This window comes from Cololabis saira, chromosome 9 (assembly GCF_033807715.1).
Source record: "Cololabis saira isolate AMF1-May2022 chromosome 9, fColSai1.1, whole genome shotgun sequence".
NCBI lineage: Eukaryota > Metazoa > Chordata > Actinopteri > Beloniformes > Belonidae > Cololabis > Cololabis saira.
The window spans coordinates 2234367-2250958 of record NC_084595.1 but is presented as its reverse complement, the minus strand read 5'-3'; the positions used below and the strand labels follow the sequence as shown (position 1 = coordinate 2250958).

General features: G+C 45.9%; 1 protein-coding gene across 1 annotated transcript; it reads right to left on the bottom strand.

The window, feature by feature from the left end:
- Positions 1–1567: 1567 nt before the first annotated feature.
- Positions 1568–16476, bottom strand: LOC133451440 (zinc finger protein 608-like). The gene is made up of 10 exons (XM_061730488.1): positions 16402–16476; positions 15452–15734; positions 11462–11549; positions 7728–9318; positions 6712–7599; positions 5404–5842; positions 3974–4131; positions 2812–2959; positions 1886–1939; positions 1568–1719 (listed from the first exon to the last, which is right to left on the bottom strand). Exons 1-10 carry the CDS (start codon positions 16474–16476, stop codon positions 1700–1702), a joined length of 3744 nt encoding a protein of 1247 aa, XP_061586472.1. The 3' UTR covers positions 1568–1699.
- Positions 16477–16592: the final 116 nt, after the last annotated feature.

Sequence of the window (16592 nt, the reverse complement as noted above, 5' to 3'; positions counted from 1 at the left end):
AGGCTCTGCTAGGAGCTAGTTAGCTACCAGAGGCTCTGCTAGGAGCTAGTTAGCATGGGAGCTAGTTAGCTATCAGAGGCTCTGCTGAGAGCTAGTTAGCGTGGGAGCTAGTTATCCCTCTGCGTGGCTGATGGATCAACAAAGCGTCCGATGAAGCATATTAGCATGTTAGCATGTTAGCGTCTGCGGTTAATCTGTACAGAATATTTACACCACTGGCTCCTCCAAGTACGGAAGAGTGTTAGCGCAAGGCAGGAGAAAAATAAAAGAATATTTTAGAGGAAGATTTTTTTTCATTATGAACTTCGAGAAAAATGTCGAAATGTCGAGAAAAAAAGTCAAAATTTAAAGAAAAAAGTCAAAATTTTCATATGCAGTTACATAACTTAAGAAACGTACCCTTAACGTTACACTCCATTACGTCTATTTCGACTTTATTCACGAAATTGTATTTCAACATTAATCTCGACATTTCGTCTTTTTTCTCGAAGTGCATAATAAAAAAAATCTCCCCCTCTAAAGTATTTTTCCTCCCGCGTGGCCCTGACACTCGTCCGTTTCCACGGCGCTGGTCGGTCGATGTGAAGGTTTACTCACAGAAAGACGGTACAATCACCATGGTTACGCTCAAGTACAGGTTAGCAATACAAATGTTGGCGTCAGCACGATGGAGGAGGACGACCACGTCAATAATTATGAGAACAATAAGGATAATTAGATACTTTTAGCTTTCTAACGCTGTTTTTTTGTCCAAATAGGAGTTAAAAAAGCGTGAACCAACACTAATGTCAGTCGTCTTCAGTACATTCAGTCACATCGTCAGCGTAAGTTTCCCCTCGTTAATGTGCGTTTCCGTAGAAATGAACTCTGGGACGTGTCGTCTTACACGACGACTGCTTCCTTTTTGTTGAGCCGCATTTTGTAATAACGGTGCATTTTGTAATAAACGTCCAACATGTAATAACTTTGTCATTTCATTTTGTAATAAACTGCTGCATTTCGTAATAAACTACCCCAACACATTTTGTAATACATTTTGCCGCATTATGTAATAAGTTATTACATTTTGAGAAGATTATTACAAAATGCACTTGCAATTTTTTTATTCTGTAGAAAATGTAATAACATGGTGCATTATGTAATAACAATTCTAAAACAAAGTTTATTTGTTTGTTATTGGCCGATATAATTCCACACTTCAAATAGGAAACTAAAGTTATATTTGGAGTTTTATACATAGATTTATTGGGCTACATAGCTCTAAGGGAAATTTCATAAAAAACAACAAAAGTAACTCTTGTATAAATTAATTGTTAAACAAACAACAATAATAGGTATTATTACATAATGCACCATGTTATTACATTTCCTAGAAAATAAAAAAGTTGCAAGTGCATTTTATAATAATCTTCTCAAAATGCAATAACAAAATGTATTACAAAATGTGGCTTTATTACAAAATGAAATAAAAAGTTATTACATTTTGGACGTTTATTACAAAATGCACCGTTATTACAAAGCGCCTCGGCCGGTTCCTCTGGGATTCGTTACAAAACTGGTCGTCGTCAGTGAGAAATGAAAGAGTTTCTTTGAGTTTGTGTTTCTGCCTCTCAGCGAGGCGAAGCTTATTCAACACCGAGGAATCGATGTCCCATAAATCCATAAATCTGCTCCTCATGGGAGTCGTGGTCACATGGTCCTACTTCTTCCCCTCGCCGTCTGCAGAGAAACAAAGACACGAAACAAAGATCTTCAGGTACATGTGCAACGTTCGGCTGACGAGGTCAAGTTCAAGTCACAGCCATCGGAAAAAGCTTTTCAGGAAGTTTAAGGTCCGGCTGAAATGAGCCTTTCAGTCACATCTCTGTCGTTGTTTCCAACGTACCCGTTGAGGAATGTCCCGCCTGCTGACTGGAGACCAGAGACCTGGAGCTCAAACCTGCAACACAGAACAGACAAGAGTCAGTTATGAGAAACCTGGACGGGAACGTCACTGGAAATGTGTTGAGGCATCAACGTGGTTCAGTGAAGCGGCTCAAACCAGCTGCTGATGTTTACTCGTGCCTGGAAACAGCACAAATTACGTGGAAATTCTATTTATTAATTTAATTAAATTAATTAATTCAATTCTATTAATTAATCAATTAATTCTATGACTCTTGAAATTGTATTTCAACATGATTCTCGACATTTCAACTTTTTTCTCGACATTTTGACTTTTTTCTCGAAGTGCATAATGAAAAAAAAATCTTCCTCCTCTAAAATATTATGTTTATTTTTCTCCTGCCTGGCCCTGATACTCTTCCATGCACATCTCATTCTTACAATGGCAAGAATTACGATTCTATACGCTCAAAAGGTACACAGACCGGGTCAGATACAGGATTACAAAAGTAATCTGTAACAATTCGTACGGTAAATTAAACCAATTTGACAATTCTACGTCACAATGCTGCATTCAGGGCTGATCCATAATAGTGTAAGGCAAGTTTATTTATACAGCACAATTCAACACAAGGTGATTTACATCGACATTAAAAGCAGCAAGACATAATTAGACAGTAAATAAAATTACGAGAAAAGGAGGTAAAATAATAAATAAAATGATAAGAAAAGAAGTAAAATAATAAAAAGCACAAGCTGTTAAAAATAAGGGCATATATGTGTGTACCATGGTATACGCTCATTATATCACAGCTGAGGGACTGTGTGTGTGTGTGTGTGTGTGTGTGTGTGTGTGTGTGTGTGTGTGTGTGTGTGTGTGTGTGTGTGTGTGTGTGTGTGTGTGTGTGTGTGTATAAGTGTGTGTACCTTGGTAGATGTCGTACTGGCCCGTCAGCAGGTTGTAGCTCATCCCCAGGTGTGTGTGATGGTGTGTGTGCAGGTGTCGGGCGAACGACAGGTGGTTCCTCTCTCGCTCCGCCTCCCTCTCTTCCTCGGGGGAACCTTTCTCTCCGGGCTGAACACACACACACACACACACACACACACACACACACAGTAAAGACCATGACTTATGATGTTGTTTTGTTGTGTGTATGTTGCTTTTCTGTGCTGAGGTGTCTTTTTGCACCTTGACACCATCGGTGTGAACCGGAGTCAAGTTCTCTCGTCTGATTTATGTCTGACCTGGCAATAAAGCTTTTTCTGATTTTCTGATTCTGATTAATAGTATATTTATTGTGTATTTATATTGTATTAATGGTGTATTTATAGTGTATTAATGGTTTATTTATAGTGTATTAATGGTGTATTTATAGTGTATTAATAGTATATTTATTTTGTATTAGTGGTGTATTTATAGTGTATTAATGGTGTATTTATAGTGTATTCTTGGTGTATTTATAGTGTATTAATGGTGTATTTATAGTGTATTTTTGGTGTATTTATTGTGTATTAATGGTGTATTTATAGTGTATTCTTGGTGTATTTATTGTGTATTAATGGTGTATTTATAGTGTATTAATGGTGTATTTATAGTGTATTAATGGTGTATTTATAGTGTATTAATGGTGTATTTATTGTGTATTAATGGTGTATTTTTTGTTTATTAATGGTGTATTTATTGTGTATTAATGGTGTATTTCTAGTGTATTAATAGTATATTTATAGTGTATTAATGGTGTATTTATAGTGTATTAATGGTGTATTTATAGTGTATTTATTGTGTGTTTATAGTGTATTTCTAGTGTATTAATGGTGTATTTCTAGTGTATTTATGGTGTATTTCTAGTGTATTAATGGTGTATTTCTAGTGTATTAATGGTGTATTTATAGTGTATTAATGGTGTATTTATAGTGTATTAATGGTGTATTTATAGTGTATTAATGGTGTGTTTATAGTGTATTCATGGTGTATTTATAGTGTATTAATGGTGTATTTATAGTGTATTAATGGTGTATTTATAGTGTATTAATGCTGTATTTATAGTGTATTAATGATGTATTTATAGTGTATTAATGGTGTATTTACCGCGGGTGATTTTCCGAGGAACTGGTGACTCGGTTGCGGCAGCAGCTCCGAGGTCGAGTCTACCATTGGCTTCCCGCTGATGGCTCCGCCCCTGGTGGGCGGAGTCACCTCCGACTCCTCCCTCCCCGCCGTCTTCCCGTACAGAGGATAGTGGAAACCTGCACACCAGACACACATGCAAAGGATTGTGGGTAGAACATAGAACATCCTCTAAACTTGGGCTTGTTTACCTGGTTAAGAGTTATCTGTTCGCTAACTATCAACACCAAGGTTCAGATCCCGTACAGTAAGGAAGGAAGGAAGGGAGGAAGGGAGGAAGGAAGGAAGGAAGGAAGGAAGGAAGGAAGGAAGGAAGGAAGGAAGGAAGGAAGGAAGGAAGGAAGGAAGGAAGGAAGGAAGGAAGGAAGGAAGGAAGGAAGGAAGGAAGGAAGGAAGTTCTGGTAGACGTATTTTCCGATAGACGTAATTTATGATAGACGTAATTTCCGGTAGACGTAATTTCCAATAGAAGTAATTTTCGATAGACGTAATTTTTGGTAGACGTCATTTCCGGTAGACGTAATTTAAGATAGCCGTAACTTCCTGTAGACCTAATTTCCGATAGACGTAATTTCCGGTAGACGTAATTTCCGGTAGACATAATTTCTGATAGGGGTAATTTCCGATAGACGTAATTTCCGATGGACATAATTTCCCGTTGACGTAATTTCCGGTAGACGTAATTTATGATAGACGTAATTTCTGGTAGACGTAATTTCCGGTAGACGTAATTTCAGATAGACGTAATTTCCGGTTGACGTAATTTCCCTTAGACGTAATTTCAGATAGATGTAACTTCCGGTACACGCAACTTCCGGTAGACGTAATTTCCGGTAAACATAATTTCGGTTAGATGTAATTTCCGGTAGATGTAATTTCCGATAGACGTAATTTATGAAAGACGTAATTTATGATAGACGTAATTTCCGGTAGACGTAATTTCAGATAGACGTAATTTCCGGTTGACGTAATTTCCCGTAGACGTAATTTCAGATAGATGTAACTTCCGGTACACGTAACTTCCGGTAGACGTAATTTATGATAGACGTAATTTCCGGTAAACATAATTTCCGATAGATGTAATTTCCGATAGACGTAATTTCCCGTTGACGTAATTTATGATAGACGTAAATTCCGGTAGATGTAATTTCTGGTAGATGTAATTTCCGGTAGTTTAACTTCCGGTCCCCCCCCTATCCAATCAGAACCTTCCCAACCCCCAGACCTGTAGAGGAATTGGATAAAACCGATCAAACGTGTTTTACATGTAAACCTCAATTTGGAATTACTATTTCCATGTAAACTCGAAAGAAAATAGTTTAATTTGGATTTATTTCGGAATGATTCATTCGGAATTAAAAAACATCATGTAACCGTGGTCCGGGTCTTACCTGGGTAGCTGTGGACCAGCGTCGGGGACGCCCCCCCCCGGTACGAACCCCCGCCCTCACACATGGCCAGGTAAGGGGGGTAGGACGAGTGCTGGTACTGGATGTAGGGCTGCTGGGGCGTCATGGGGGGGGACACCGCCGCCCGGGCCGTCTGGGACTCCTCGGACAGCAGCCCCCCCATCGGGTCCTGGTCCTGGTCCAGGTTCTCCAGGCCCTCCAGGCCGTCGGGATCCTCCTCGTCGAGGAGCTCGTGGCACCCTTGACCTCGGGAACTCTTCTTAGCGTCTCCTCCTCGCCCTCCCCCCGAGGGCATCTTGGCTCCAGCCAGCTCCATGGTGGCCCAACACTCTTTCCCGCCGTCGGCCTCGCCTTCCTCGGCCTCATCCCCGTGCTGGCCCTGGCCGAGGTGGTGGTGAGGCCAGCCGGGGCCGTCTGAGGGCTAGAGATCAATGGGGAACAAGAGTTGGTTGCTAGTCGCAGTGTTTCACCTATAGGTTCTTTAGCAGAGGTGGGTGGGAGCCGGTCTGGTGTTCACATCTCGGCCTTGTTTACATCAGCAGTTGAAAGGGTTACAAGCAATTAGCAATTAGTCTCGTAGGTGGGGTAGTATTCTAGTGGCTACAGAGATGGGCTTGGGTCTGAACAAGGCCCTAAACCCTCATTGCTCCCTGGGCGAAATGGTGTGTTTGTTCTCTCAGATGTAAGTTGCTTTGGATAAAAGCGTCTGCTAAATGACAGTAGTACTACTAGTAGTAGTAGTAGGTGTTATTTCAAGACAAAGGAGAGCTAATTTAGGGACTTTCACCGGTTTGTTCAGTGATTCTTGCTAGCCGGAGCGGCCCACCGCTGCCGGAGACTATAGACGAAACACTGTTGCGGGGTGAGCAGAGCCATAGACAGACCACCTATCCCTGGCTCTGGGTGAGACGCTGATGAAGGATGACGAAGTTTCAACTGCGTCCCCCTCGATGAACCGAGACACTCCCAAACATGATCAAGCGGAAAGAGGAAACCTACCCTAGTCATGGCTCGAATTAGTGGTCGACTGCATTGTGGGTAAGACATCTGTACAAGCTTTCTGAAGAAGTGGCTGGTGCCAAGTTAACGTTACACATCCATTCATCCATCCATCCATCATCCATCCATCCATTCTCGTTTCTCTTATACGGAAAACGTTCTAACATTCGGATCGGGGTCTCGAAACGACGGGAGAAGCGCGAGAGGATAGCGGCGGCACCACAGAAGCAATTAAAACACACCAACAACAGCATTAGCGGCGGCGGCTCACAAACACACGGAGAAACTTACGCTGGAAAAGGAAACATTTGAGTCCAGATCCGTGTGACTGTTGGGGTTGTGGAGCGACGAAGAAGAAGAAGAAGACGAGGAGGAAGAGGGAGACTTGATGTTGTCGCAGTCATTCGCTACGACCTGGTGCTGGTCCACCACCATGCCGCCGCCGCCGTGGATCCCCTTAGCGCCCGGCCCCCCCGGTTTGGCACAGCAGACCTTGGACCCGTCGGGACCTTTACCCAACACCGGTCCACCTGCCGAGCCCCCGATCAAGTGTTGGACATCGTCCAAGTCCTTCGCGCCTTGACCCCTCTGCTTGCCGGAGGGAGTCTGGTCACAGCATTTGGACGCTAGCAGCATCTTCTGGTCCATATAAAGTCCCCGGGAGTACTGGCCGTAGTACAGGGACTGGGCTAGCGCTGTCTGGGTCTGGCTCATGGCTAGCTGGAGCTGGGACGGAGTCGGCCCGTCATGGGAGGAGCTCTTGTCGTCGTCCCTCACGTCCTCTTTCCTGTCTTTCCCCTTGCAGTCGTGGGCGGCGGCCCCTTTGTGGAAGGCGACGCAGCCCTGCAGGTAGTACGGCTCGTAGCCGTGGTAGTACGGCGACTGGCACTCCTTCGTAGCCGTGGAGGGGGGGGTTTTACCGGGGTTGCCATGGTTACCGCCGCCGGAGCCAGAGCTCGCCTCGGAGGAGGAGCCGGACTTGGACGACCGGAGCCCGTCCGATCCCCCCCCGCCTTCGTCCCCGGCGTCGGAGATGTCGGAGTAGGCGGGGCTGTTGTTCTTGCTGCCGCCGCTGCCGCCGTCCACCGTTGCCAGGCAACAACCGCCGCCGCCTGAATCTAGCCGCGACGAAGAACCGCCGATGGACGGGCTGGGGGCGTTGTCGGTGAAGGTGTAGACCTGAAATCAGACAGAATTAAACAAAATTAATCAGGGAAGGAAGGAAGGAAGGAAGGAAGGAAGGAAGGAAGGAAGGAAGGAAGGAAGGAAGGAAGGAAGGAAGGAAGAAGAAAAAATAAGGTGTAGACCTTGTCGGCCTCGGCCCGGATGCTGGCCATGCGACTCTCCTGCGTCTCCAGGAGTCCGTTCATCACTTCCTGTTTGCTCAGGTGTTCCTTCAGGAGACTTCCCGGGACTTCCTTCACCCCCGGTTTAGCTCCGCCGCCGCCGGCTTCTTCCGTTCTGATCCCGTCGCCGTCGCCGTTGGGAGTCCTGGCCGGCGCGTCTTTGCCGTGTTTGTCCTTCAGCCTCCGTTTTTCCTTCTTCCTGGCGTCTTTGCCGCTGCAGGCAGCGACCGCCGCGACGGCTTTGACGAGTCCGGGCTCCACGACGACGCTCAGCTTGGGCTTGATGGGTTTCAGGGGAAGATTCTTACTGGTCAGGCTGACGGCCGCCAGCGGGGACGGCTGCTGGGAGCCGACGACGTCCGCCGGCGCCGCCGCGCTAGTGTTGTACGTCGTCGCGTTGGGGATGGCGATCAGCTTCGGCGGAGCCGGCGCCGGAGCGATCGGCCGGTTGGTCCGGTTGGACTTGGACGGCTTCTCCACCTTCCCGTTGGCCTTCCTAGCTTTGTCGCCGGGGCTTCCCTTCTTCTCGATCGGGCCCTCGGCCTCCAGCTTGGGCATCTCCACCACCGAAGAAGAAGACGCCCGGTCCGACACCATGCAGTTCTCCAGAACCACCGTCATGTTGGAGATGATGGGCAGGTTGCTGAGGTCGTCCAGCAGGCTGGAGGTTCTCCTGGGTTTAGCGTTGTTAGCGTTGCTGAGGTCGTCCAGCAAGCCGTCCTTCAGCAGGCTGGAGGTCCGTCTGGCTTTAGCGTTAGCGTTGTTGGCGTTATTGTGGTCGGTGCTGAGGAGCAGCCGCCGGTTCTTGGGCGACCCCACCGTCGTCACCTTGTAGAGCGGAGCCGGTTTCTTCAAGCTTGAGCTCGTCTCCGTGAGGTCGTACGAGGTCACGTTAGCGTCGTCGTCGCCATCCGTTAACCGGTCGTCGCCGTCACCGTCGGGCTTCCTCTGCTGCTCGTCGGCCTCCAGATGGGCGTGGGTTTGGTGGTAGCGCAGCCCGTTGATGTGCTTGTAGCGCTTGGTGCAGTTCGGGTGCGGGCAGTCGATGAGGATGGGTAGCGGCGGCGGCGGCGAGGAGGCCCCGCCCCCTCCCGGATCCAGGAAAGACGGGTCGGACTTGCCCTGCGGCGTCGACGGGGCGCTACGCGACTTAGCCCGGATCCTCTTCCCGTTCTTGACGTTGTCCGAAGACGCGAAGCTGAGGTCCAGGTCGGCCGGCGGCTTGTTCTTCCGCTTCCCCGAGGAGAGCGAGGCGCTAACGCCGCCACCGCTAACGCCGCCAACGCCGCTAACGACGGGCTTCACCTCGTCCACGGTGAAGAAGTTGTTGATGAGGTTCAGGCTAGCGCGCCTCCCTTTGCTGTGGATGGAGGCGGTTCCGGCGGTGGCTCCGCCCCCCCGGCTCCGGTGGTGCGAGAGGCCCCGGACTTTAGCGTTAGCGTTAGCAGTGGACGGCTCCGCGAACGGACGCTCGGCCATCGCTAACCGCATCCGCTTCCCCCGACCGCGGCTACCGGGGAGATCCGGGTCGCTGCAGGGAGACTCGCAAAACCTGGAAAAGACAGAAAACACTGGAATCAGGAGAAGCTAATTCTTATCATTACGGCCCGAGCACTGACAGTGAAGGGTCTATTGCAGGGGTCAGCAGCCCAAAATATTGAAAGAGCCGTATGGGACCAAAAACACAAAAAACAAATATGTCCGGAGCCGCAAAAAATTTAAAGTCTTGTATAAGCCTTAGAATGAAGGCACATGGTGAAAGGCCAAATGTCGAGAAAAAAGTCAAAATTTTGAGAAAAAAGTGGAAATGTTGAGAAAAAGTCGAAATGTCGAGAAAAAAGTGGAAATGTCAAGAAAAAAGTCAAAATATCGAGATTAAAAAGGAAAACGAAAAAGGAAGAAAAAAAGAGGAAAAAAAGAAGAAGAAAATAAAAAAAAAGAAAAAAAGGAAAAAAAGAGAAAATAATGAAAAGAAAAAAAAACAAAAAAAGGAAAAAAGGTCAAACATTTTTGAAAAATCTCCAGGGAGCCACTAGGGCGGCGCTAAAGAGCCGCGGGTTGCCGACCCCTGGTCTATCTGTAGGAATTGTTTTCTCATTTTTCTTCTGACGGAAGGAGGGCCTTTTTCCCCCTAAACGTGCCCCAAAAGTCACCAAATTTTGCATGCAAGCCAGGCCTGGTGATAAATGTGATATTCAATGGTTTGCATTAATGGGCGTGGCAAAATGGCTCAACAGCGCCCCCTAGAAAACTTTGTGCCTCAAGCCCCACAATACCGTTTGACGTACATGCACGAAAATCGCTACACACCTGTATCATGTCACAACTTAAAGAAAAGTCTCTTGGAGCCATGGCCCAAACCCAACAGGAAGTCGGCCATTTTGAATTAATCGTGTCATTTTGGCGCAATTTATGCCATTCCTTCGGCAGTTAATTCGGCCCGAACCGTAACGTGCACCCAGGTGTGTTATACATCAAAATATGCATCTCCATTCTGCGACACCACGCATTACTTTTCTCTTTCAAAAGTGTTACCGTGGCGACGCTAGACGCCAAAAAGCCCCGCCCCCCTTCATCTGATTGGTCCATATTTGATAGTTCCTACTTTCTACCGGTTTGACATTAAGAGTCATGGTGGTGTCATCAGACTTAGTTTTGAGTCCTTGACCTTTATTGGTAAAGATTGCATGCGCGAGGGCCCGTTCATCGCTGCTTGCAGCTTTAATATTATATTTATATTCCTTTGTGTGCATTCATTAAGGTTATTGTTATACAGCAACATTCAAATCTTGAACATCTAGTTCCTTTCAAAGAATAAATCATCTTGGAGGAAGAGTTTTATTCCTCAAAATCATATTTTGAAGCCAAACCCGCTGAGAGAGAAATGTCCACGGCAAATGATAAAAGTAATTTAGCCGCCGCTCTGCGAGCCCGGGCTGTCGTTTCCATGACGACTATCGTTTACACGCGGGAGCCGTAATTGAAAGGTTCAGCCGAGTGACATTTTTCTATTCTGCAATTATAAAAAAGCCACTCACCACTTGTGAAACAATCAAAAGTGTTTTTGTTGGAGCTTTCATCACTTTCATCACAGAGCCGACAGTTTAAAGCTTTTATCACGTTAGCAACATTAACGCTCTTTGAAGAGGAGCTTTTGTTCTGTTAATCAAATAAACCATCGTCAGGAATAAAAGCCCTGAACGCTGATGACGCTGCTAGGCTAATGCTAGGCTAACGCTAACGGCGCTAATCAAACAGGGAGCCTTTTTAAGTTCCTGTTTTTCTGATCATAAAAGTCTCATCGTTCTAACCGTCGTCATGGTAACAGACAGATCCAGGATGAACACTGAGCTACTATTAGCCACCTAGCGCTAGATTTGAGGAAAGAAGCAGGAAGGAAGGAAGGAAGAAGGAAAGAAGCAAGAAGGAAGTAGGAATAAGGAGGCAGGAAGTAGGAATCAGGTAGGAAGGAGGTAGGAAGCTGGAAGCAGGAAGTAGGAAGAAAGTAAGAAGGAAGCTGGAAGTAATTAGGAAGAAGGAAGCAGGAAGTAATTAGGAAGAAGGAAGCAGGAAGTAGGAATCAGGTAGGAAGCTGGAAGGAAGGAAGAAGAAAGCAGAAAGGAAGCAGGAAAGAAGGAGGAAGGAAGCAGGAAGGAAGGAGGAAGGAAGCAGGAAGTAGGAAGCAGGAAACTCACCTAGGAGGCGCCCAGTCGTGTTTGGTGCAGTCCAGCAGAGTTCCTACGTATGTCCTCTTCCTCCAGGTGACGTTCACCACCAGCACACCTGTCAATCACAGTCAGACACACCTGTCAATCACCGGGAACACACCTGTCAATCACCGGGAACACACCTGTCAATCACAGTCAGGCACACCTGTCAATCACCAGAAACACACCTGTCAATCACAGTGAGACACACCTGTCAATCACCAGGAACACACCTGTCAATCATCAGGAACACACCTGTCAATCACAGTCAGACACACCTGTCAATCACAGTCAGACACACCTGTCAATCACCAGGAACACACCTGTCAATCATCAGGAACACACCTGTCAATCACAGTCAGACACACCTGTCAATCACAGTCAGACACACCTGTCAATCACAGTCAAACACACCTGTCAATCACAGTCAGACACACCTGTCAATCACAGTCAGACACACCTGTCAATCACAGTCAGGCACACCTGTCAATCACCAGGAACACACCTGTCAATCACCAGGAACACACCTGTCAATCACCAGGAACACACCTGTCAATCACCAGAAACACACCTGTCAATCACCAGGAACACACCTGTCAATCACCAGGAACACACCTGTCAATCACCAGAAACACACCTGTCAATCACCAGAAACACACCTGTCAATCACCAGGAACAGTCAGACTCCAGTAACATTAAAAGTTTCATCCTCAGATTCATCACATTTTCTCATTTAAAGGACAGAAGGTCGTCGGCTTTACGCGGCAGTTTCTCACTTGTTTCTGGTAAAAACGCAGATTGTTTCAGTAGTTTTCCATATTTATGATCCAGAAGACAAACTTTAGAGACAGATAATCTCAGTATTCTAGTCCTGGTTCAGTTTTAGAGACAGATAATCTTAGTATTCTAGTCCTGGTTCAGTTTTAGAGACCTGGACCGGTCCAATAAAACATCATTGAGTTTGCAGATGACACCTCCGTATTCAACTACATCATCAATCATCAAATCACCAACATGGAGCATCCATTTTTTTTTTTAAACTGATTAGTTTTAGAGACAGGTAATTTCAGTATTCTGGTCCTGGTTCAGTTTTAGAGACAGATAATCTCAGTAATCTAGTCCTGGTTCAGTTTTACAGACAGATAATCTCAGTATTCTAGTCCTGGTTCAGTTTTAGAGACAGATAATCTCAGTATTCTAGTCCTGGTTCAGTCTCAGGGACCTGGACTGGTTATTGTTTGTTCCTGTCTCTGCCTGTTCCTGTTTCTGTTTGTTTGCTTTCTCTCTTGCAGATTCCAAAGTCTTGTGTGTTTTTTCTCTTTTCAGACCTTCAGCGGACGCTGATGTGACGTGTTTATGGGATGGAGCCCGACTCCATGACGGTTGGTAATTAAGCTCAGAGCTCGTCAGTGTTTGATTAGCTCGTCAGTCTGGTCTCCTGCAGCGAGGAGGAGCTGCAGCAGCAACTCTTCCTCTCCGTTCTGTCTGTCCAATTAGCATTCTGTTTCATTAACATTCACCCCCCACCACCCAGTCTCAGGGAGAAAAGTCGTCTCTATTTCAACTTGGACACGAAGCGTCACATTGTACCACATTGCATTGTAAATTTAACTTTTCCTTCATTTTTCCTCCCAAAAGCTTTCAATATCTTACTTTGGGGGAGCCATTCATACATGCCAAAGACCATTATAGATGTCTGATTGGTCTCAATTGTATACGATTATCTTAATGGCTATGTATGAATAAACTAAAACTTGAAACTTGAAATCACAGTGAGACTCATCACTAGGCCTGTGTTGAAAAAATCTATTCTCCGATTTTAAATCGATTCTCATATTAATTCCTAAAAATCGATTAATATGTCTAAAGATCGATTAAAAAAAAAAAAAATAAATCTTTTTTTTTTTTTTTTCATTATTACATTACAACTTTTGGTACTTTTTTGTTTATGCCCAAAGAAGGAATGTTTTGTTGGACACGAGAATAACTGGTGCCATGTTTTTGCCTTTAAATATGTTTAAAGGTATGAAAACATTAAAGTTTTCAGTTATAATTGCATAAATTGTCTATATTTCTTTGCTTTATATACTGTCTTGGGGTTACATTTGCATAAATGTTAAAAACCAAATTCTCATAAATGGGGAAAAAATAAAAGCGATTTCATCGTCTCTGTTTCCTCCTGGATCTGTTTGGTAATTCTGACCCACGATGTTTCTGTTTCAGTTCTATCAGCATTCTGGGAGCTGATTGGTCCTTACAGCATCATTAGCTGCAATACTTGCTGTTGAATCTCAATATTATACTAGTATTAATATGTTGCAGAACTACAGTCATATCATTCATTCAACAGCTGAAAAAACGTTTTTATTAACAGTAACCCAAATCAATATCGGATCGAATCGGATCGTGATAATCGATTCTGAAACTTAAGAATCGGAATCGAATCGATTCTTGATATTTGAATCGATCCCCAGCCATACTCATCACATAGACATGAGGTGGAACACTTGGCTGAAGGCGCCGGACAACAACCTGGCTCTCAACACAACTCCGAGATGATGCTCAACTTCTATCGGAGCACCACAGGAAGCTTCCTTACCAGGGACCGAAGTTCCCTCACCTTGACGCTCTTTGGCAGCCCAAGACAAAGACCAGGTCCATCGTACGGGACACTACGCATCCCGGCAACGCTATGAACCGCCAACATTTGGGAAGCAGTTCAGGACAATGAGAGCGTTTACATGGGAAGTTGAATTCCTCTTTAATTCAGAATTAAAATTAAATCCGATTTAAATGAGTAAAAATTACCATGTAAACACCTAATTCCTAATGAAAATGGCCATCCCGAATTAGACTTAATCCCGAAGTAAATTGCTGGTTTATTCCGATTTTAAATCCGAATAGAATAATTCCGCGATCACCTAACTTCCGGTAGACGTAATTTCCGAAAGACGTAACTTCCGGTAGACGTAATTTATGATAGACGTAATTTATGATAGACGTAATTTATGATAGACATAACTTCCAATAGACGTAACTTCCAATAGACGTAACTTTCGGTAGACGTAACTTCCAATAGATGTAATTTATGATAGACGTAGCTTCCAATAGACGTAACTTCCGGTAGACGTAACTTCCAATAGACGTAACTTCCAATAGACGTAATTTCCAATAGACGTAACTTCCGGTAGACGTAATTTCCGATAGAAGTAACTTCCGGTAGACGTAACTTCCAATAGACGTAATTTATGATAGACGTAATTTCCGATAGAAGTAACTTCCGGTAGACGTAACTTCCAATAGACGTAACTTCCAATAGACGTAATTTCCAATAGACGTAACTTCCGGTAGACGTAATTTCCGATAGAGATAACTCTGTAAGACGTCAACTTCCAATAGACGTAACTTCCAATAGACGTAACTTCCAATAGACGTAATTTATGATAGGACGTAGCTTCCAATAGACGTAACTTCCAATAGACGTAATTTCCGATAGACGTAACTTCCGGTAGACGTAACTTCCAATAGACGTAACTTCCAATAGACGTAACTTCCAATAGACGTAATTTCCAATAGACGTAACTTCCGGTAGACGTAATTTCCGATAGATGTAACTTCCGGTAGACGTAATTTCCGATAGATGTAATTTCCGATACACGTAACTTCCGATAGACGTAATTTCCGATAGATGTAATTTCGATAGACGTAACTTCCGGTAGACGTAATTTCCGATAGACGTAATTTCCGATAGACGTAACTTCCGGTAGACGTAACTTCTTGAAGACTTCAGGTCCGCCTCCCTATCCAATCAGAACCTTCCCAATCCCCAGACCTTAAGAGGAATTGGATAAAGACCATCAAACGTGTTTTCCATGTAAACCTCGGAACGTAAACTCGAAGGAAAATAGTTTAATTCGGAATTATTTAATTAATAAATTGAAAAACATCGTGTAACCGTGGCCAGTAAAAGCTCCTCACCTTCCTGGGGTCTCGTGCCAGACGATTCCCTCCAGGTTGACGCTGGTCCCGGGCTGGCAGGGTCCCAGGCAGCCGGAGTCCCCCCCTCCGGGGCCGGGGGCCCCCCCCACCCCGGGGGCCCCCCCCACCCCGGGGTGCCCCCGTCCTGGGTGCTGGTGCCACAGACCTGGTCCTGGTGGGGCAGCGCCGGGGGGGAGAAGGTGGGAACGGAGGGCAGGGAGGAGCCGAGGGCCCCGGGGTGGGCGGGAGCCGGGGGGGCCGGGACCGTGAACATGGGCTCCACCTGGGGGGGGAGAGGACACAGAAACACGGGTTTGAGTGGGCGGGTCACAGGCAGGTCACAGGGGAAAGCAATCGAACCCCGAATTAGGCGCCGGAAGCCGCTAACGCAGGGGAAGCACCATCACACCTAAAGTCAATAATAACCGTTTTTTTCACGATTCGGTTTGTTGAGGACCCAAATGCAGGAGAGCAGGAGGCAGGAGTTTCACCAAAAGCAGGATTTATTAAGCAAAACCAAAAACGCTGCTGAGCAACATCAAAGAACTCAGAACTAGGATCAAAAAACTAACACATGGAAACACGGGGGGGAGGAAACAGTCCGGACCAGCCGGGACCAGGGAAAGACCCAGACCAGATATAACAGGATAACGAGACACAGGTGACGACAATCAGGGCAGATGGAAACAGGAGGGACATAACTGAAACTCAAACTGGGGGAAATGTCAAACCCTGACAGTTTTGAATAATGCGGGACAATGCCCCTCACGACCCGGAACCCCCGTCCCTTCGCCTATGTGCGTATGAATCGTGTAGGGGGGAAGGAAGGGGAGCAGAGGCCGAAGCCAGGAGGCAGGACCAGCAGATCCGCCTTGGAAGGACGCCCACGCCTCCCCCACCGGCCATCCAGTAGACGGGGGCCGGCCCTCCGAGCCGGGCCAGGGCCCCACCAAACCTCCACGGGCGTCCCCCGGTGCCGCCGGAGCCCCCAGACGGAAGGGGAAAACCGTCCAACATCCCCCCATTCATACTGACAACATAAGACATAGACACCTGGGAATGGTGCCACCCCGCCGCCGCACCAGCCCGCGCACCCCCCGGCCAGGGGAGGCCCGATGGGTTGCATTATTATTTAGCATGC

What these genes read in the sequence shown, in the direction of transcription:
- LOC133451440 (XM_061730488.1), bottom strand. Translation starts at nt 16,476, where the DNA reads ATGGGGGGATGTTGGACGGTTTTCCCCTTCCGTCTGGGGGCTCCGGCG. An exon ending in CAAATGTTTCCTTTTCCAGC is followed by an intron (nt 5,843 to 6,711) that starts GTAAGTTTCTCC and finishes ATTGATCTCTAG; the next exon opens with CCCTCAGACGGCCCCGGCTG. An exon ending in GGCGGGACATTCCTCAACGG is followed by an intron (nt 1,720 to 1,885) that starts GTACGTTGGAAA and finishes GTTTCTCTGCAG; the next exon opens with ACGGCGAGGGGAAGAAGTAG.